Genomic DNA, 19,194 nt, shown 5'->3' with positions numbered 1-19,194 from the left:
AACAAATAAATTAAACTAAATATATAAAAATAAATAAATAATGTAAATATAAATAAAATTTCAATATTTAACATAAACTATAATTTCATAAATATAAGTACATAACTAAATAAATAAAAAATTCAAGACTCATTTATATGCTCATCAATTCTCATTTTCAAACAAAATATTTAAATCTTATTTGGACAGTAATGATGTTTCAAGATTTAAATCATTATTATCTAATATTCATCGTTATAAAAAAAATAAATGATGAGTTTTAATTTTAATTAAAATTATTAATTTAACAAGTAAAAATTAAAATATTGAAATATATAAAATAAACAATACTTTTGATAACTAAATTATTAATTTTATATAACTAAATATATAAAATTAATAAAATAATAAAATAATTAATTTATTTTTTTTCTTCTAACCCACAAAGTTGGCCTGCACCAACCCGTGACAACCTATTGATCAGATGGACTAGCCCATTTAAGCTTGATTCTAATATGAGCTTGAATTTTTAAATTCCAACCCATCTCACTATCAAAAAATATAAGCCGACTCAACGGGCTAGATCCATTTTGACAAGTCTACCTACTATTCACTAAAGGGATGAAAATTTTCAAACTTCTTGAGCACCTTTTATAAATGGGTATGAGGTTGATTGTGATATATATCGATGGGTTGTTTACGGGGTAATTGTGCTGGATTATTTTTTATTTATGATATTTCACATTTCACATTTAATGTGAATATCATTGTTAAAATCTATATAATAATTTAAATTCATTACTACTAATAACTTGAACTTAGATATTTTAAAACTCACTGATTAAGTTCAAAAAATAATTAAACCGGTTAGGCTTGGGTGTTACACTGTTTGGTACATAAGTCTTCTCCACTATTTGTACAAAGTCTTGCCACTAGAGTACAAAAAAAAACCAAGATTTTATGGCCATGACTTTACTCCCATGGAATTTTCCCTTTGCTTTTGAAATGATATTTAATCTTAAAAAAACTTAACCCTCCCTTTTGTATAGTGAATGCTCAATTTCACGATTGCAAAGGCATAGCAAGCTTGGTTCTGTGAAGGTTTGGTAACTTTCCTTTCCTTTTGCTGTATCTCTGTTTTATAGAAATCTTAACGGTCTCTTTATGTTCTCTTCTGATTTCAGCGCAAGTGGCATGGATTTGCTGTCAGTTTTCTCCTCCTTAATAGGCATCTTGAGTCTCTTAAGTAATTGGGTGTCGTTGAAGTACCAGGATGAGTCTCCATTTAAAGACGGCAACAACATCAACATATCGGTCTCAGTCATTGCTTTAATAATATGTTTAATAGCCATAGTGGTTATATACAATGGCCAGTATGTCGGATACCATAAAACCATCATCAATATCAGTATCTTATCTGGATCTTTTGCCATTATCTCAGTCCTAAAAATCCTTTTCCCGAACCTGGGGTGGTTCTTCAGGGCGATATGGCTTGCTTGGTTTGCTTGCCTGGCGCTCGACTCTTACAAAGAGCTCTTCCAGTTCTTCGCCGTTGCAGCTAGAGGTAGACCTGACCTTTGGAACACATTTCTGGGTCGTGATCAAGTCAACGAAGGGAACAATGATCAGTCATCTACAACTGATCATGCTTCTGCTTGATTACGTGCATGTTGGCAGCAATATTCTATAGGGTCAGGGTTGTCAACGTAGGGAATTGTATTATATCTTAGTTCATTTATTTTAATGCTTTGTTTCTCTTCAATTATTAAATACATTATTTGGTTTTCTGTTTTGAGAATACTTTTCGTTGTTTTGATATTGAATTTAAGAATTTGATAAGTTGATTCACATTCATTATGATATGATCTAATAATTTCGTTCACATCTATTATGGATTTAATTTTTTTTACACGATAAACTGTGATGAATAATATTTATTCCTATTAGACTTTATTCGATAAAATTATAAAAATAATTTTAAATGTGATAGAAATATACTAAGTTTAGATGGATAAATAAAGTAAAGCTATCAAAATTGGACTATAATTAACTTGATCTAATTACTATAAATTACTTATAAATACTTGAATCATCTTTCAAAATGTAAGTAGGGAGACATTCGAAGAATGGTTTGAAACTTTATATCCATATAAGAAAGTCAAAAGGAGAAGGAAGAAGATAAAAAAGTGGGGGATGGTGCATAAAGAAAAGGTACATGAATGATAATTGCACATGGTTGGAAGTAAGTGAAGAAAAGGCCATGGATTTTATGGGATTCATGTTGCTAACTTTTTCCTGCTTAAGCTTAAATGCTGGTTAACCCTGTTTTGACCTGAGTTTGGTTTGGACGTCAAAGTCTTTTTATTGTCTGCTGAATTTGAGTGAGTATGAAGCCATGCTCAGCTTTGAAATTCTACCGCCATTGTAACATGGGCGGACCCACATACGTGCGAGTGGTGTCCAATTGATAGGTAGCCATATGTATTCAGAACAGAAAAAGGATAAGATCACCTGTAATTAATTATGAGATTACATCACAATTGGAAGAAAGCTTGGCTGATCTTCTCCAATGAAAGGAATCAAGACCAGTGTTGATTAACAATGAATGATAATACAAGAATAACATAAGATCATCACATGCTTGAATTCAGAAAAAGTTTATTTTGATTGTTATATTGTTCTCATTATTACAACAAACATAATCAAACCAGACAAAGAAAGACCAAACAAGCAAAACCCTAACGATTTTAGACCCATTTTGTTTCTCTCAATTTGACTCGGCAAATTCCAGGCAGGTTGTCCCAAGAGCGGGAGCTAGGTGTCCTGCCATGCTCAGGTGCAATGTGATCAACAGGCAATAATGAAGCCATTTGATGCATCTCGAGGCCCAGATTATCATCTGTTATGACTGAAGATTGCCCGTTGGAACCTTCCCCGCTGTCGCTATACCACTCGGGGATTGGCATGGAAGAAAGAAGAACATTGAGCAGCTTGGAGTAGCCTTCCTGCGTGGTGTTGATCTGCTCTTGTGTTTCCTCTTTTGGTTTCAATACTACATTTGTAGAAAGCAAGCATTAAATGACAAGAATTAAGGGAAAAAAATGAGAAATATAGCTCCAATCAAAGAAGAGATGTGACATTCAAAAGGTTAAAAGAACAGTTATAAGCATGATGGAAACTATTTCATGGACAGACTTGAGGCTAAACCCTCAGAGCTTGAGCTGAAGTCAACCAAACCACCCTGCCTCGTCAACATATCATTGCTGCCTGTCAGAACATGTGCTTCTTCCAACATATCCTCTAACTACCAATTTTCCGCTAACAGGCATGCTCAAGTTGGGGTGGTTGCTACTGTGATCACTGCTGCTATAGTTACTATAGTTATTCACTTTATTGGTATGGAGAGTAACCTCAGAATTTCCATCTTGGGACAACAATTTGTTTGAAGGGAGCTCCGTTTTCAACGGATAAGCAACTCCAGGAGTCAAAATGAATTGTCCTGAATCGAAATGGGGACGGAGGATCCTTGAGGATGAAGCAAGATCGAGTGTGATTGGATCCAAGGAAAATGAAGGGTAGTGTTGAGGGGTCAATGAACTAGTAGTAGCAGTAGCAGCAACGGTAGTATGGGGATTGAAAACATCAGTACTTTTCACCAAAGGAGAAAGGTGGGAACACATGAAGCTCGAATTTGTGGTACTGTTGCTGCCATTCGCAGTAATGTTATGATTGTTATTGTTATTTTCAGCATTATCATTATTATGCTTGAACCGCTTGTAGCGAAGTGGAGTTTGGAGGGAAGGTAAGGTTCTGGGGAAGAAGAAGTGATCAGAAGAAGTAGCATTGACGGTGGTGTTACTAGAAGTGGAAGTGTTGAATGTGGAAGACTCAAAGAGAGGGAGAGTTGAGAAGGCAGGGGGAGATGGGAGTGGAAAGGTAGATGGCGGTGTTGAAGGGTTGGGGCTAGGAAGAGGTGGCGGCGTTAAGGCTGGACTTGGACTATGGAGAAAGGGTGTTGGCGCCGCTGCTGCCGCTGCATGATGCGAAATATGGAGGAGAGGTTGTGAAGCCGAGCGCGGGAGATGGAAAGAGTGAGGTGGCGGTGACAGCATTGAGCCATGGTAGAGAGAGGTGGGAGTTTGGAAGGAGAAAGAGGAAGGTGATTGCAGGGTTGGAGAGGAAGGGATGGGTGTTGTTGGTTGTGACTGGTGGTGTTGGGGATAGAGGGGTTGGATTTCAGGAGGGTAAAGTGGCAGCCCTTGGCACTGCTTCTTCTTCACTCTTGTATTCCAATAGTTCTTGATTTCATTGTCTATTCTCCTGGTAGCTATAACCAATGCAAAAAAATGGAACTCAATCAGAAAATTCATTAAAGAATAAAGAAATTAAAATATAATATATAATATAAAAAATTATATTAAGAAATAAAAATAAAATATATAAGATAATAATAAAAAAAAATTAAAATATATGACATGAAAATATATTTAAGAGATTATATTATATAAAAATTAGTACTAAAAAATATAAGTAATGGTGACTACAATAACAATAGTTATATATTTTGTAAAATAATAATTTGTACATGTCAATTTACACTAACAATTAGATATGATAATATAATTACTATGTTAAAAAATATTCTCAATTCAATTAGAAAAAAAAAATTTACCATTCCAAACGCATTACATAAGCAACAGACTAATTACAAAGAGAAAGTCAACCCCATGAACATGAAACACTGATGCTTTATTGTTTAGTGTATGTTGCGCGTAGGATTGACAGCATACGATGCAAGCGTATTGAAGGGGTCCTTGTATCTACATATGCAACTGGGTAATGAAAGTGGTTAATGTTTTCTACGGTTTGTGAATATTCATTTAATGGAGCAGATGCAGGAGGAAGCCTGCAAGATGTTTACTTAGGAAAGTTTTTTTTTTTTAATAATTGAGAGAAGGAGAATTTGAACTACTTTTTAAATAAGAGATTATATATCACTTAATAAATCAAATATTGAGTAATTAGAAAAGTTATTGATGAACGCAAATATTATTTTAATTTTCTGCCATTGAAGAGCCAAGCAAATTTAGGTTGCCTTGCAATCAATGTAGTGACCTGGTGCTCTGCTTTGTGAAGCCTGCAGTTCTTATGGGAAGTTCTGCAATGGAATGAAGGTGGCCTTGATTCTCCATGCCCTGGTTCTTTGCTGCTTCATTGCTCTGGCTGTGATCTCTGCTTACAGGTGTTCAGCCTGTTTGAACCTCCTCTCTCTTCCAAAGATATACAAGAAGAAAGGACCTAAAAATGGCTGTTCCCTCCCCCAACCTTTTATCTGTGTACATCTTACTTAAGCAGCAAAACCCTTTACATTGAGTTTAAAAAAATAAGAAGTGTATGTTAATTTGTCACACCTTGTCACATTAGACCATTTGATAATGTCACTGTAATTTGAACTAAATGAAGTAATGGTTACTCTTATGAAAGACCAGAGACCAATCATTTTCATTTCTCTGTTCAAATTTATTTCTTGGTGAAGGAAAATATGGGAACATTGCACCATACCCCAAGCACTATGGCTAAGAAAAAGGCCCTAAGGGGATACCTCCAATGGTCCACTCACCAACCATAGAGTAGAATTTGTTGCTTCTTTATTTCCCATTTTAGGAATGGTGTCTTTTGTTGGTTTTGCAATTCTTTTTTGTTAATTCTCTCTAAATGAATAACAATTTCATTAAAAGGAAAAAAAATAGAAAGGGGAAAATGTTAGGCCACTTTAATTACAATGACAATTTACAAAACAACATCATAAGTTAAAACAGAAAAAGAATAAGATTGTTACTTTATTAATTCAATTAATTAATAAAAATAGTCTTCTTACAAACAAGTCAATTAATCCTTTCCAAACCAAACAACATGAGAAACCCTATGCACTATTGCCTTTTGATATTTTTAAACCCAATTTTAAAGTTATGCATGTAAAAAGAAAACATAATACTAAAAAAATTTTAAATTATTTAAAAAAATCTAAATAAATTTTTATTCTTTTATTGTATTCAATTAAATTTTTATATTTTTATTTTGAGTCAAATAAGTCTTTATAAGTAATTATTTAGTAATTATTATTAGTCAAAATATCACTTATCATTATATATTTATATAACATTAATATAATATTGATGTGAAAAGTAAAAAATTTCAAATAGCAATATTATCATGTCAAATTAATATGTCACGTTATCATCATTATATGTTAAAATACTACGTCAACATCATTATAATTAACAATGCACTGATGTAAGCATATTGAAGGGGTCTTTGTATTTAAATCCGAATATCGGATAAAAAGTGGTAGATTCCCTAATAACTTTTCCTAGAAATCAAACATTATTTTCATCTCCAAGACACCTTACCAACATGAAAGGTTCGTCAATGGTTATTAATATGAAAAATAAGCGTTTTGGGATTGCCCTCGTACGTTTCAGGATCCTGTTGGCTAATTTTGATAAAATCCAGGCATGAGAAGACCACCTTCCTGCCTTATAAATCCAAATCTTCCTAAGATATTCTATATGAAGTCCAAAAACCGGTTTGAATGTATATTCTATTTGTAAGATAATCATTTTATATTCTGCATTACCGACGAATTCAATAGTTATATATGGTGTTGTCAACATGTCTGATCAAGTTGATTCAAATTGGCCTATAAATGTTCATTTTGTAGGTTGAAATTCACCCATAAATCTACCACTTCAATTGTTTTTATCATTCCCAAAATTAAGCTCTCACTGGAGAAAGAGAAATAAAAATGCATTCCAGGTAATTAAACCTTCTTTCCTTTTACATTTTACCCAAAAGTAAGGTTGGTTTTATTAATTAGTCCTGTTAATTTGAATTCTGTCTCTTCTGGTTTTCAGCGCAGGTGACTGGGCAGCGCTGCATGCAATTTTGGGCTTCCCTATAGTGGTCTTCATTCCCTTCCTCTTGCTCCTGTACCATAAAGAAGAAGCTTCCCCATTTAACGACGGCAACATTATGTACATATTAGCCTTTTTCATTGCTACATTAACATGTGTTTCGGTCATGGTGGTTAAATTCAAACTCCAATGCCCTAACACGATCATCAGCAATGTCAGTTACCTATCTGCGCCTCTCGCCACGGTTTCACTCGTGATGATCCCTTTCCCCTACCTGGGCTGGTTCTTGCTCGTCATATGGATTGGTTTCTTCGTTAAGCTAGTGCTCGAATCTTACCCAGTAGAGTTCTTCCAGCTGTTGGAACTCGCAGCTGAAGCAGCATCTTACCTTTGTAGCAAGTTATTGCGTCGCGAAGAGAACAATGATCAGTCATCTGCAAGTACTTTTGAATCTCCTGTTTGAGCCATGTTACACACTTAACTGTACCAAGTAATTTTAGGGATGAGGGAGAAATCCAAACAACAACAATTCAGTACAAGTATTTTAATTAAATTATCTCTCTATTATAAACCTAATAAAAAATTAAAAATATATATATTAAAAAAAAACGCTGCAAAGAGTAGGCAGCTAGACAAGAAAGAAAAAATCGTCATGTGAAAATAAAAAATAATTTTTCTTAATTAAAATATTGTTTTTTTTATTATACACGTATTACTTGTCATGGGATGTGTAGTGTTATCCGTTTATAAATGACCCAAGACTTCTGTATCTGTTCCATATGAAATTTTTTGAAGCATCCTTCCTACTTCATTCCTTAGACATTAGGTATGATACTGTCGTCATCGTTGGCGACCCTGTTAGTCTCTCCGAAAATAGATATGTACAAACGGTTATTTCAATTAATTCGATTTTGAATATTTAATAACTGAATTAATCGAATTCATATTTAAAAATAATCAAAACCAAATCGAACTATACAAATAACTGAACTAATCAAAACTAAACTAATTCGGTTAGTTCAATTCGATTTCTAAAAATCAAACTTGATAATTTTTTTTTCGTTTGTATATATTTATTTATACTATATTTTTTAATAAATAAATACTACAAAAATATTAAAAATGATAATAAAAAATTATAATATATAAGATGGATATTCATATAATTAAAGAAGAACCAAAGAGCATAAAAGACTAGGCTTAAGATTTATTTTTCATACAAAATCTTATAATACCCTTACTTAAATTCAGTTAGTTCGATTAGTTCAGTTAGAAATTTTCTTAGTCAAAACTGAATCAAATTAATTTTAATAATCGAACTACCCTAATTGAACTATCTAAAAATACTAACTAACCGAATCGAAAAAATCGAACTCATTTTAATTTGACTCGATTATTCGATTCAGTTTACATTTGCTTACCCCTACTCGGAAGTACTTGGTGCAAAACTGTGATAAGTACTATCAAAATAAGCACGTCTTAACTCGATTACAAAAATTCACTAAATATAATAAAAATAAAAATTTATTTAAAGTTTTTAAAATAAATTAAAAAACAGAGAAGACATTTGCAAAATGGCGGCTCGGAAGAGGAGAGTCTTCGTTCCATTATACTCTCTCTCTCTCCCTTACTTCTTCCTTGCTCTAAATCTTAATTTTCTACTTTTAATTATTATTAATTATCGATATGGAAAAATGAGTTAAAAAAGTCAACTTTTATAGCGAAGGAAGAAGAAAGATGATGATGTCTTTGTCTGGTCGGAGTTTGAGGGCAGCTTGCTTCCGTCGAATCCTTCAAATGCAAATTCCAAAACGACGGCGTTGGCGGCATGCAAAGCCATGAACTTCACACTGCTCGGCGTCACGCTCCACTTTCAGATCATTCGCCTCCCTCAACAAGAAATTCTTATTTGTGAACTCACTTTTGATTTTGATTTTAATTTCTTAATCGATGCTTGTTACTTACGAGATTTGGAAAATTTCTTCATAAATTACGTATTTACTACTGAGTTTTCACATTTAATTTAAGCATCATGTGATCTGATAGGTTGATCTTTTCTTCATTATCGTCGTCTTGTTCACCTTTTCTTTCTGCAGGTAAATGCTACAAAGAAGTAGGTGGAGAAGCTAATTACCCTAGGCTACTGAATCCAGGCACAGGGTTGTCTTCATAGGGAAAAACCAATTGTTTTTCTTATATGGATTGTAGCAGCAACCCGGTAGAGTATACTAGTTTACAATGTAGAATCAGTTATGGGATCCTTTGAACTCATTTGATCGATCCAGAAGATTAACACTAAGAAAAGAACATACTGGGCCTGGTTGTGAGTCCTCGGAGTAGTGATCATGTAAGCTTTTTCTGTTATGTTATGTGCTTTGATTCTCATGTCAGAAATCAATAAGCTTTTCCCCTGGATATTATGGGTTTGATGTTGCTAACTTTTCCTGCTTAATTTTTCTAATGGGGTTAATTGATTCTAGGTTTGCTGCTGAGCTTAAAAGCTAGTTAACCCTGTTTTGACCTGAATTTGGTTTGGATGTCAAAGTCTTTTATTTAATTGTCAGAGCTGAATTCGAGCATCACGCCATGCTCAGCTTTCAAACTTTACCACCAGTGAATGCAAAACTTTCCTGGGGTTGAGCCCCTGTTCTCAACAATCAACTGATTTTGTCACTTGCTTGTTCTGAAAGGACGGCAAGCAAGTATAGAGCTGAGTTAGTCACTCCAGATAACCTAATGGGCTCACCATTGAGTGCTTATGGAGCTCAAGAATAAAACTTTTATTGTTGATGGAGAAAAGAGGTGCGTACTCATTAATATCAAATTTAAGCATCATCTGATTTGATAAGTTTTTTCTTTTATTATTTTTTTGAAAGACAAAATTTTTATTGCTGCATTTTGTCTCAAAAAGAGACTTATAGAAGTAGAGCTGATCATGTGTCCCTTTGAGGTGGAATTGTTCTCGCTGTCATCTCTGTTTACAGGGAGTTCAGCCTGTTTGAACCTCCTTTCTCTTCCAAAGATGTACAAGAAGAAAGGACCTAAAAATGGCTGTTCCCTCCCCAAACCTTTTATCTGTATACAATCTTACTTAAGCAGCAATACCCTTTACATTGAGTTCAAAAAAATAAGAAGTATATGTTAATTTGTCACACCTTGTCACATTAGACCATTTGATAATGTTACTGTAATTTGAAGTAACGGTTACTCCTATGAAAGACCAGAGACCAATCATTTTCATTTCTCTGCTCAAATTTATTTCTTGGTGAAGGAAAATATGGGAACATTGCACCTACTCAAAGCACTATGGCTAAGAAAAGGGCCCTAGGGGATACCTCCAATGGCCATCTCACCAACCATAAAGTAGAATTTGTTGCTTCTTTATTTCCCATTTTAGGAATGGTGTCCTTTGTTGGTGTTGCAATTCTCTTTTTAATTCTCTCTAAATGAATAACAATTTCATTAAAAGGAAAAAAATAGAAAGGGGAAAATGTTAGGCCACTTTAATTACAATGATAATTTACAAAACAACATCATAAGTTAAAAAAAAAGAATAAGATTGTTACTTTATTAATTCAATTAATTAATAAAAATAGTTTTCTTACAAACAAGACAATGAATCCTTTCCAAACCAAGTAACATGAGAAACCTTATGCACTATTGCCTTCTAATATTTTTCAAACCCAATTTTAAAGTTGTATAAGCAAAATATAAAAGGGCTAGAAATAATATATCTCCCAAACTAAACAGCTATTATTGGGCTTGGCCTAAGTCAACTGAGTCAAGGGCAGGATTAGGTTGGCCCTGCAGCAGAACCAGCCCACATGAACATGAAAATTAGATGCTTCATTGATCAGTGTTTATTGCACACATGATGAAAGCATATTGAAGGGGTCTTCGTATTTACATATGCAACTGGGTAATGAAAGTGGTTAATGTTTTTCTACCATTTTGTGAATGTTTCATATTATGGAGAAAAGATACCTGAGGTAGCCTGCAAGAAGTTTCTTTAAGAAAATTATTGATGGAAATAAGTTATTATTTTGACTTTCAGAGACTGAAAAGCCAGAGATGAAGCAAATTTAGGTTGCCTTGCAGGCAATGGAGTGAACCTTTTTTTCATCCCACCCAGTAGTGGTATGCATTCCTTCATGCCACCCAGTAGTGGTAGGCATTTTTTCATCCCACCCATTAGTGTTCTGCATTCCTTCATGTCACTTTTATTGGTTTAGAAACTTCTGAATCAAAATTTCATATTTAGAAAAATTTCAATGTTTGTAGGTTCTCCTCCTATATTTTTGTTTATTTTTTTTTATTTAAAAAAGAAGAATTCGAACTCTGTTCTTTACGTAAATATCATGTATCAATCAATAAATCAAATACTCTAATGTCATTTTTACCAATTGGTTAATCAGTATCAATTTATTTATCAAAATAAATTAATTTTTTTTAAAAAAAAAGTAGAAATAGGATCATTTCATTGTAAAAAAGAGAAGCTTGGGAGCAAACCTGCCTTTACAAACAAAAAATCAGAAACAAAAACTCCTATGCAGAAAATGCATCCCTAGAACACCACAAACCACCATATAAAAAATAATTTTCATCGTTCAAGAGGTTGGATTTGATCCCAACTGTATTGCTTCACGAAACGACAAATACAATAGTCAAAATATCTGTTTATGCCTCGAAAATTCACATCATGTCCCCGAAAAGCTAATTTGAACGACCCCAGCTGTAGAGATCTTCCACCTACCCCATATGAGAATTTTAATATATAATATTAATCACATTAATAACATTAATTATATAAACAATTTATAAATCATATAAATTTAAATTGTATTAATTGAATAAATAAATCATGTCATATCGTATATAAAATTTAATTCAATACGTTTAATAAATATATTAATTATTTTATATCATGTTATATATTTATTAAATATATTTATATATGTGTGCTTTTGTAAGGATTTGCAAGACTAGGTCCTTTATCTTTCCTTGAAATTCTTCTAGAATATATACGCCCTGGGACTTTTTTAAGGGTTTGCAAGATAGGCCATTTTTCTTTCTTTTTATCAAAAAAATGGGGCATTTACAGGGATTTGCAAGACCAGTACATTCAACACTTTTTTTATCAAAAAAAATGGGGGACCATCGCTATGTGTGTATATACATATCAAACCATCGCTAATATATATATATAATATTAAATATTAATTGTTTAAATATTAAAATATATAAAATTATTACATATTTATTTTTATAATAATATCTACTAATATTAATGTTAGTAGAATAAAATTGAAATGTATTTTTTTAGTAAAGTTTAACCATTTGTAAATTAAATCCGCAAAACACAAAATATTTAAAGATTTGGAAATGGACAAGACAAGTGGACTGGGTGACCTTTATACGCTGTCGAAGGAAAAGGTCAAGAAAAGTGGACTGGGTGACTTTATATTCCGTCGAAGGAAATGAGCAAGAAAAGTAGGAAAGTCTGATTTGCCCCTCGATTGCCTTTCTTTCTTTTTATCGGAAAAATGCCTACTTTCCAAGTTATACACGCTAAATCATTGCAACCGGGTATGTGTGTATACATAACAGTTATTTGTGGAGCCACTGCAAGTAACGTCCTGCTAGCTAGGAAGGATCAAGTTACTACTGATTTGATGTAATATTATACTTGGCAGTGAAAGCTTAGATGCCTGGTTGTTTACTACTGGTTTTGCACTGGACTACTTGTATTGAACAAAGCTCAATATCTCAATTTCACCATTGCAAAGGTTAGGTAACTTTCCTTTCCTTTCCTTTCCCTGTATCTCTGTTTTATAGAAATCTTAACCATCTCGTTATGTTCTCTTCTGATTTCAGTGCAAGTGGCATGGATTTGATGTCAGTTTTCTCCTCCTTAATAGGGATCTTGAGTCTCTTGGGTAACTGGGTGTTGTTAAAGTACCAGGATGGGTCTCCATTTAAAGACGGTAACAGCATCAACATATCAGTCTCAATCGTTGCTTTAATAGTATGTTTTATAGCCATATTGGTTATATACAATGGCCTGCATGTCGGATACCATAAAACCATCATCAATATCACTATCTTATCTGGATCTCTTGCCATTATCTCAATCCTAAAGATCCTTTTCCCGAACCTGGGGTGGTTCTTCATGGCGATATGGCTTGGTTGGTTTGCTTGTCTGGCGCTCGACTCTTGCAAAGAGCTCTTCCAGTTCTTCGCCGTTGCAGCTAAAGGTGTATCTGACCTTTTCAACACATTTCTGGGTCGTGATCAAGTCAACGAAGGGAACAATGATCAGTCATCTGCAACTGATCATGCTCAAGCTTGATTACGTGCATGTTGGCGGCAATACTCTATAGGGTCAGGGTTGTCAACGTAGGGAATTGTATTATATCTTAGTTCATATATTTTAATGCTTTGTTTCTCTTCAATTATTAAATACGTTATTTGATTTTCTGTTTTGAGAATACCTTTGGTTGTTTTGATGTTGAATTTAAAAATTTGATAAGTTGATTCACATTCATTATGGTATGATCAAATAATTTCGTTCATATCTTTTATGAATTTAATTTTTTTTACACGATACACTGTGATGAATAATTTTTATTCTGATTAGATTTTATTGGATAAAATTACAAAAATAATTTTAAATGTGATTGAAATATACTGACTTTAGATGGATAAATAAAGCAAAGCTATCAAAATTGGACTACAATTAACTTGATCTAATTACTATAAATTACTTATAAATACTTGAATCATCTTTCAAAAAGTAAGTAGGGAGGTTTTCGAAGAATGGTTTGAAACTCTATATCCATATAAGAAGGTCCAAAGGAGAAGGAAGAAGATATAGAAGTGGGTGGATTGATGCATAAAAGAAGGGTACATGAATGTCAATTGCACATGGTTGGAAGAGAAGGCTATGGATATTACGGGATTGATGTTGCTAACTTTTCCTGCTTAAGTTTCGTAATGGGGTTAAATTGATTCTAGGTTTACTGCTTAGGCTTAAATGCTGGTTAACCCTGTTTTGACCTGAATTTGGTTTCAAATTCTACCAAACGGAACCACGTACATGCGAGTGGAATCACAGGACACCACTCAATTAAAAAAAATATTTTTTTATTATATTAATGGAGCTGCAATAATGTTATCACACAGCTTCTGAACTTGATGCAATAAATTCTTTTTCTTTTGGTGTTGGGATTCTTTGTTTCTACATTACCAACACATTCTTTTGCACAACTCAAGAAGAGAAAGCTTCAAATTTGGGTATTGGAAGAGTCCATGAATCTTCTTTAGAATGAAAATTTTTCCAGTTTTGCATTTAGCTATAGATTTTTTTTTTTTGAAAAGCAAGATTTCATTAGATTGATTAAGGAGAGAAGCCTCCCTGTCAAAATACAACCCATCCATGAATTTGATATCAATGCCTCCCAAAGCAAGCAGACCAAAACTCAAGGTACAAGGCTCAAACAGAAGTTCATTAACTATACATCAGGACTCACATTCAGATCACTTACAGGCACAGGAGTCAATATCATCGTATTCACATTCAAAAGATTCTCCACAAAAGAGACCAAAATGCATCAGAACTCCAATGAAAGGATAAGATTGATAGGTACCCATATGTATTCAGAACAGAAAAAGGATAAGATTACTTGCAATTAATTATGAGATTACATCATAATTGGAAGAAAGCTTGGCTGAATGAAAGGAATCAAGACAAGTGTTGATTAACAATGAATGATAATACAAGAATAGCATAAGATCATCACATGCTGAATGCAGAAAAAGTTCATTTTGATTGTTATATTGTTCTCATTATTACAACAAACATACTCAAACCAGACAAAGAAAGACCAAACAAGCAAAACCCTAACGAGTTTAGACCCATTTTGTTTCTCTCAATTTGACTCAGCAAATTCCAGGCAAGTTGTCCCAAGAGCGGGAGCTAGGTTTCCTGCCATGCTTATGTGCAATGTGATCAACAGGCAATAATGAAGCTATTTGATGCATCTCGAGGCCTAGATTATCATCTGTTATGACTGACGATTGCCCGTTGGAACCTTCCCCGCTGTCGCTATACCACTCGGGGATTGGCATGGAAGAAGGAACAACATTGAGCAGCTTGGAGTAGTCTTCATGCATGGTGTTGATCTGCTCTTGTGTTTCCTCTCTTGGTTTCAATACTACATTTGTAGAAAGCAAGCATTGAATGAAAAGAATTAAGGGAAAAAAATGAGAAATATAGTCCAAATCAAAGAAGAGATGTGACATTCAAAAGGTTAAAAGAACAGTTATAAGTATGATGGAAACTATTTCATGGACAGACCTGAAGCTAAACCCTCAGAGCTTGAGCTGAAGTCAACCAAACCACCCTGCCTCGTCAACATATCATTGCTGCCTGTCAGAACCTGTGCTTCTTCCAACATATCCTCTAACAACCCGTTTCCGCTAACAGGCATGCTCAAGTTGGGGTGGTTGCTACTGTGATCATTGCTGCTATATTTACTATAGTTATTCACTTTATTGGTATGGAGAGTAACCTCAGAATTTCCATCTTGGGACAACAATTGGTTTGAAGGGAGCTCCGTTTTCAACGGATAAGCAACTCCAGGAGTCGAAATGAATTGTCCTGAATCGAAATGGGGACGGAGGATCCTTGAGGATGAAGCAAGATCGAGCGTGATTGGATCCAAGGAATATGAAGGGTAGTGTTGAGGGGTCCATGAACTAGTAGTAGCAGTAGCAGCAACAGTAGTATGAGGATTGAAAACATCAATACTTTTCAATAAAGGAGAAAGTGGGAACATGAAGCTCGAATTTGTGGTACCGTTGCTGCTATTCACGGTAATGTTATGATTGTTATTGTTATTTTCAGCATTATCATTATTTTGCTTGAACCGCTTGTAGCGAAGTGGAGTTTGGAGGGAAGGTAAGGTTCTGGGGAAGAAGAAGTGATCAGAAGAAGTAGCATTGACAGTGGTGATATTAGAAGTGGAAGTGTTGAATGTGGAAGAATCAAAGAGAGGGAGAGTTGAGAAGGCAGGGGGAGATGGGAGTGGAGAGGTAGATGGTGGTGTTGAAGGGGTGGGGCTAGGAAGAGGTGGCGGCGTTGAGGCTGGACTTGGACTATGGAGAAAGGGTGTTGGCGCTGCTGCTGCTGCTGCTGCATGATGCGAAATATGAAGGAGAGGTTGTGAAGCTGAGCGCGGGAGATGGAAGGAGTGAGGTGGTGGTGACAGCATTGAGCCATGGTGGAGAGAGGTGGGAGCTTGGAAGGAGAAAGAGGAAGGTGATTGCTGGGTTGGAGAGGAAGGGATGGGTGTTGTTGGTTGTGAATGGTGGTGTTGGGGATAGAGGGGTTGGATTTCAGGAGGGTAAAGTGGCAGCCCTTGGCGCTGCTTCCTCTTCACTCTTGTATTCCAATAGTTCTTGATTTCATTGTCTGTTCTCCCTGGTAGCTATAATCAATGCAAAAAAGATGGAACTCAATCAGAAAATTCATCCATGATCAAAATCTGATACATCGGATAATAGCAAATGTAGATAATTAATTCTAATTTTTGACAGCAGATTGTTATGAATTGGTGGAAAAGAAGGGCTGACTATTTTTAGAATGTGGGATTGTACATTGAATATCAGAGAAAATAGCTAGAAAATTGCTCAAAGCTGAAACAACCCCCCAATCATATCCTAATCCTATAGGAAGTAAAAACAAAGCTAAACATTAATTTGTTCTGGAATTAAGCTGTAAAACAATATGAATTCAGAAAATACCAACTAATAATTGGCTCAGAAAATGATCAAATTGTTGAAAATTATGAACCCAGATTATGATCAAATTGCAGAAAAAATGAAGCTAGAAACAAGAACATCAGCTTTATCAAGAACAGAAAAAGAAGATGTAATGTAATGCAGAATCTGAATTCCACAAACAAAGACAAAGTGAACAAAAAAGGGGAAAAAGAAGATCAAATGAGAAACCTTTTCTTAAAACCCCATGAAAGGAAAAATCAAAAGTACACGTAAAGAATTCAAAAGAATCAATCATGGAAGGAACCCTTTATGAGGAAGTATCACCTGAGTAGCCATACGAGCCCACTTGTTCCCCATCTTAGCATGCAACTCGACGATGATCCTTTCTTCTTCAGGGGAGAAAGCTCCTTTCTTCAAGTTAGGCCTCAAATGGTTAGCCCACCTGAGCCTGCAACTCTTCCCACAACGTGCCAACCCTGTGTTCTTCTGCACTGCATTCCAGTTCCCTTCACCGTGGGTCCTCACGTACTCCGCCAACACAGCATCCTCCGCCGCAGTCCACGGCCCTTTTTTCAACGTTAAACCACCTTCTACGCAGCTGTTGTGCATGCCCGAGGTCCCACCACCCTCGTTTTGTGTAGTCACTTGGTTGTTTCCTCCCATCATCAGCATCATCTTCCCTTTGTCTCTTTTCTATTCTCCCACGTTATACAATAACAATATCTATACGTAAAACAAAAGGCTTGATGATGTTATAGTTTTGGCTTTGGTTTGTCCTCCTGTAATCAATAAAAAAAATGGTTTAACTTCTAACTTCTGTTCTTCTTTTGGACTTTCTTTGGGGTTTAATGGAGGGTTTTTGGAGTGGGTGGTGGTGGTGGGCTAGCTGCTGCCTGTTCTTTCCTTTCTTTCCCTTCTCTTCCCTCCCTTAGATCAGAAGGGAAAGGAAACAAAAAAAACAAAGAAGAAGAAGAAGTTATGGGGCTTTTTGAAGTAGGTTTTGTGGTTAAAAATTTGAAAATGAAAGCCAAAAGAGGACAAAGAAATGAAGTCTTTGTCCTTGAAAACACAAGCTATTAAAGAAACTCAAATGAGGGTTTGGGCTTTTGCCCCTTTCTAAGGTTGTCCTAAGACAAAAGACAACCTTGCAAAAGGCAAAAAGGAAGATGGTTTTGCTTTTGTCTGATGCTTCTTTGGGGGGAAGGAAGGAAAGTGGTAGGGGAAGGAAGGGGGTTTCAGGGTGGGAGGGTCTCTCTCCTAAGCCCTGGATGGAAGGGTGGGTTTGGAGTGAGACCCCATAAAGCGTGGCCTTGGCAAAGCAGTGTTTTAACAATTTCGAGGTAAAATTCAATGGTAGACCCTAATAGGCGGCTTCCAGTTCATTTCATTTGCCATTTTGCCCCTCTCTTGCTTTTTTCTTTTCCTCTCTTTTTACAGCCTTTATCCTCTGGTTGTTTGCTTGGCTCTTATTTGTTTCATTGCTGGTTCGAGTATATATATATGTACCAACACATGATAAATTTAAAATTTTATATAAAACATAATTATAAAAATAATTATATTATATATATTAAATTTCATATATAATAATAAAAAAATAAAAATTAAGAGACGACGATCAATCGCCATTCCCTGTCACCACCTTCAATTCCACCTATGTATATGTTGCTATGCTTTTTGGGACATTTTTTTTATAATGAAAGAAAAGGGCTTGTGAAAATTTGGGTGTTTATCTATGATAAGAAATCTAAACTCATACTTGACTTGTAGCTTTTTTTTTTTATTTTTTGAAAATAAAATTTATTAATTAATCAAACGTGTAGTACAAACTCCCATCATACTTGACTTATAGCATTTTTTAAGTACATTCAGCCTGCCTAGGTAATTTCTCATAGCATTGGTCAAAACCAAACGGAAATTTTCTTTGGAAAAAACAAAGAGTGAGTTTTGATCTTATGAATGATGAATTGTAATCTTATCTCTTCATGGATTTTTCATTAAAAAAAAACTAAATACAACTTGCATTTATTATAATGTTATATTTATATATAAATATATAAAAAAAGAAATTCAATTGTGTTCTTTCCCTTTTTTTAATTATTTTCCCCTTCTTTAAACTAATTTTGAATCTTTTATTTAAATAAAAGAGTCAAATAATAGCCCACACCCTCTTTCCCATTCAAACATACCATGGTCTACCATGTGCCATTCTTTTTTTTGTTAATATTTTTTTTAGTATGAGTTTACCAAATTTTCTCAAATAAAATAAAAAATACACGAATTATTATCATTAAAATAAACAATAATATTTTATTTAGTGATAATACATAAATATTATACGCAGACAATACATTACATATAAATAAAAAAAATCGACCTCGTTCTAAAACCCGGCCCATCAATTAACCAAACTCTAAGATCAAAGACCATAGAGAAGAAATAATCACAAAAAATGAATAAAAAAAGGAATTAATTGCTAGAAAATAACATATTTGGTCCAACACGTTTTGTTGTTTGA

The 19,194-nt window shown here is 34.4% G+C and overlaps 2 protein-coding genes across 2 annotated transcripts; both read right to left on the bottom strand.

Moving 5' to 3' along the window:
- Positions 1-2,726: 2,726 nt before the first annotated feature.
- LOC148761403 (uncharacterized) lies at positions 2,727-4,349 on the bottom strand. The gene is made up of 2 exons (XM_088808203.1): positions 3,257-4,349; positions 2,727-3,031 (listed from the first exon to the last, which is right to left on the bottom strand). Exons 1-2 carry the CDS (start codon positions 4,347-4,349, stop codon positions 2,727-2,729), a joined length of 1,398 nt encoding a protein of 465 aa, XP_088664329.1.
- A 10,453-nt stretch (positions 4,350-14,802) lies between these two features.
- Positions 14,803-17,364, bottom strand: MYB120 (myb domain protein 120). Its single transcript, XM_088807913.1, has 3 exons — positions 17,001-17,364; positions 15,246-16,381; positions 14,803-15,093 (listed from the first exon to the last, which is right to left on the bottom strand). Exons 1-3 carry the CDS (start codon positions 17,349-17,351, stop codon positions 14,832-14,834), a joined length of 1,749 nt encoding a protein of 582 aa, XP_088664039.1. The 5' UTR covers positions 17,352-17,364; the 3' UTR covers positions 14,803-14,831.
- Positions 17,365-19,194: the final 1,830 nt, after the last annotated feature.

This window comes from Theobroma cacao, chromosome 7, assembly GCF_053813885.1.
Source record: "Theobroma cacao isolate CCN51 chromosome 7, ASM5381388v1, whole genome shotgun sequence".
NCBI lineage: Eukaryota > Viridiplantae > Streptophyta > Magnoliopsida > Malvales > Malvaceae > Theobroma > Theobroma cacao.
The sequence above is the reverse complement of the archived record's forward strand: the minus strand, read 5'-3'. Positions and strand labels throughout refer to the sequence as shown.

Excerpts from the sequence above, each read along its gene's own strand:
- LOC148761403 (XM_088808203.1), bottom strand. The coding sequence starts at position 4,349 with ATGAATTTTCTGATTGAGTTCCATTTTTTTGCATTGGTTATAGCTACC. Across the intron at positions 3,032-3,256 it reads ATATGTTGGAAGAAGCACAT|TATTGAAACCAAAAGAGGAA; the intron begins GTTCTGACAGGC and ends CTACAAATGTAG.
- MYB120 (XM_088807913.1), bottom strand. The coding sequence starts at position 17,351 with ATGATGCTGATGATGGGAGGAAACAACCAAGTGACTACACAAAACGAG. Across the intron at positions 16,382-17,000 it reads GGGCTCGTATGGCTACTCAG|CTACCAGGGAGAACAGACAA; the intron begins GTGATACTTCCT and ends CATTGATTATAG. Across the intron at positions 15,094-15,245 it reads GAGGGTTTAGCTTCAGGTCT|AGAGGAAACACAAGAGCAGA; the intron begins GTCCATGAAATA and ends ATTGAAACCAAG.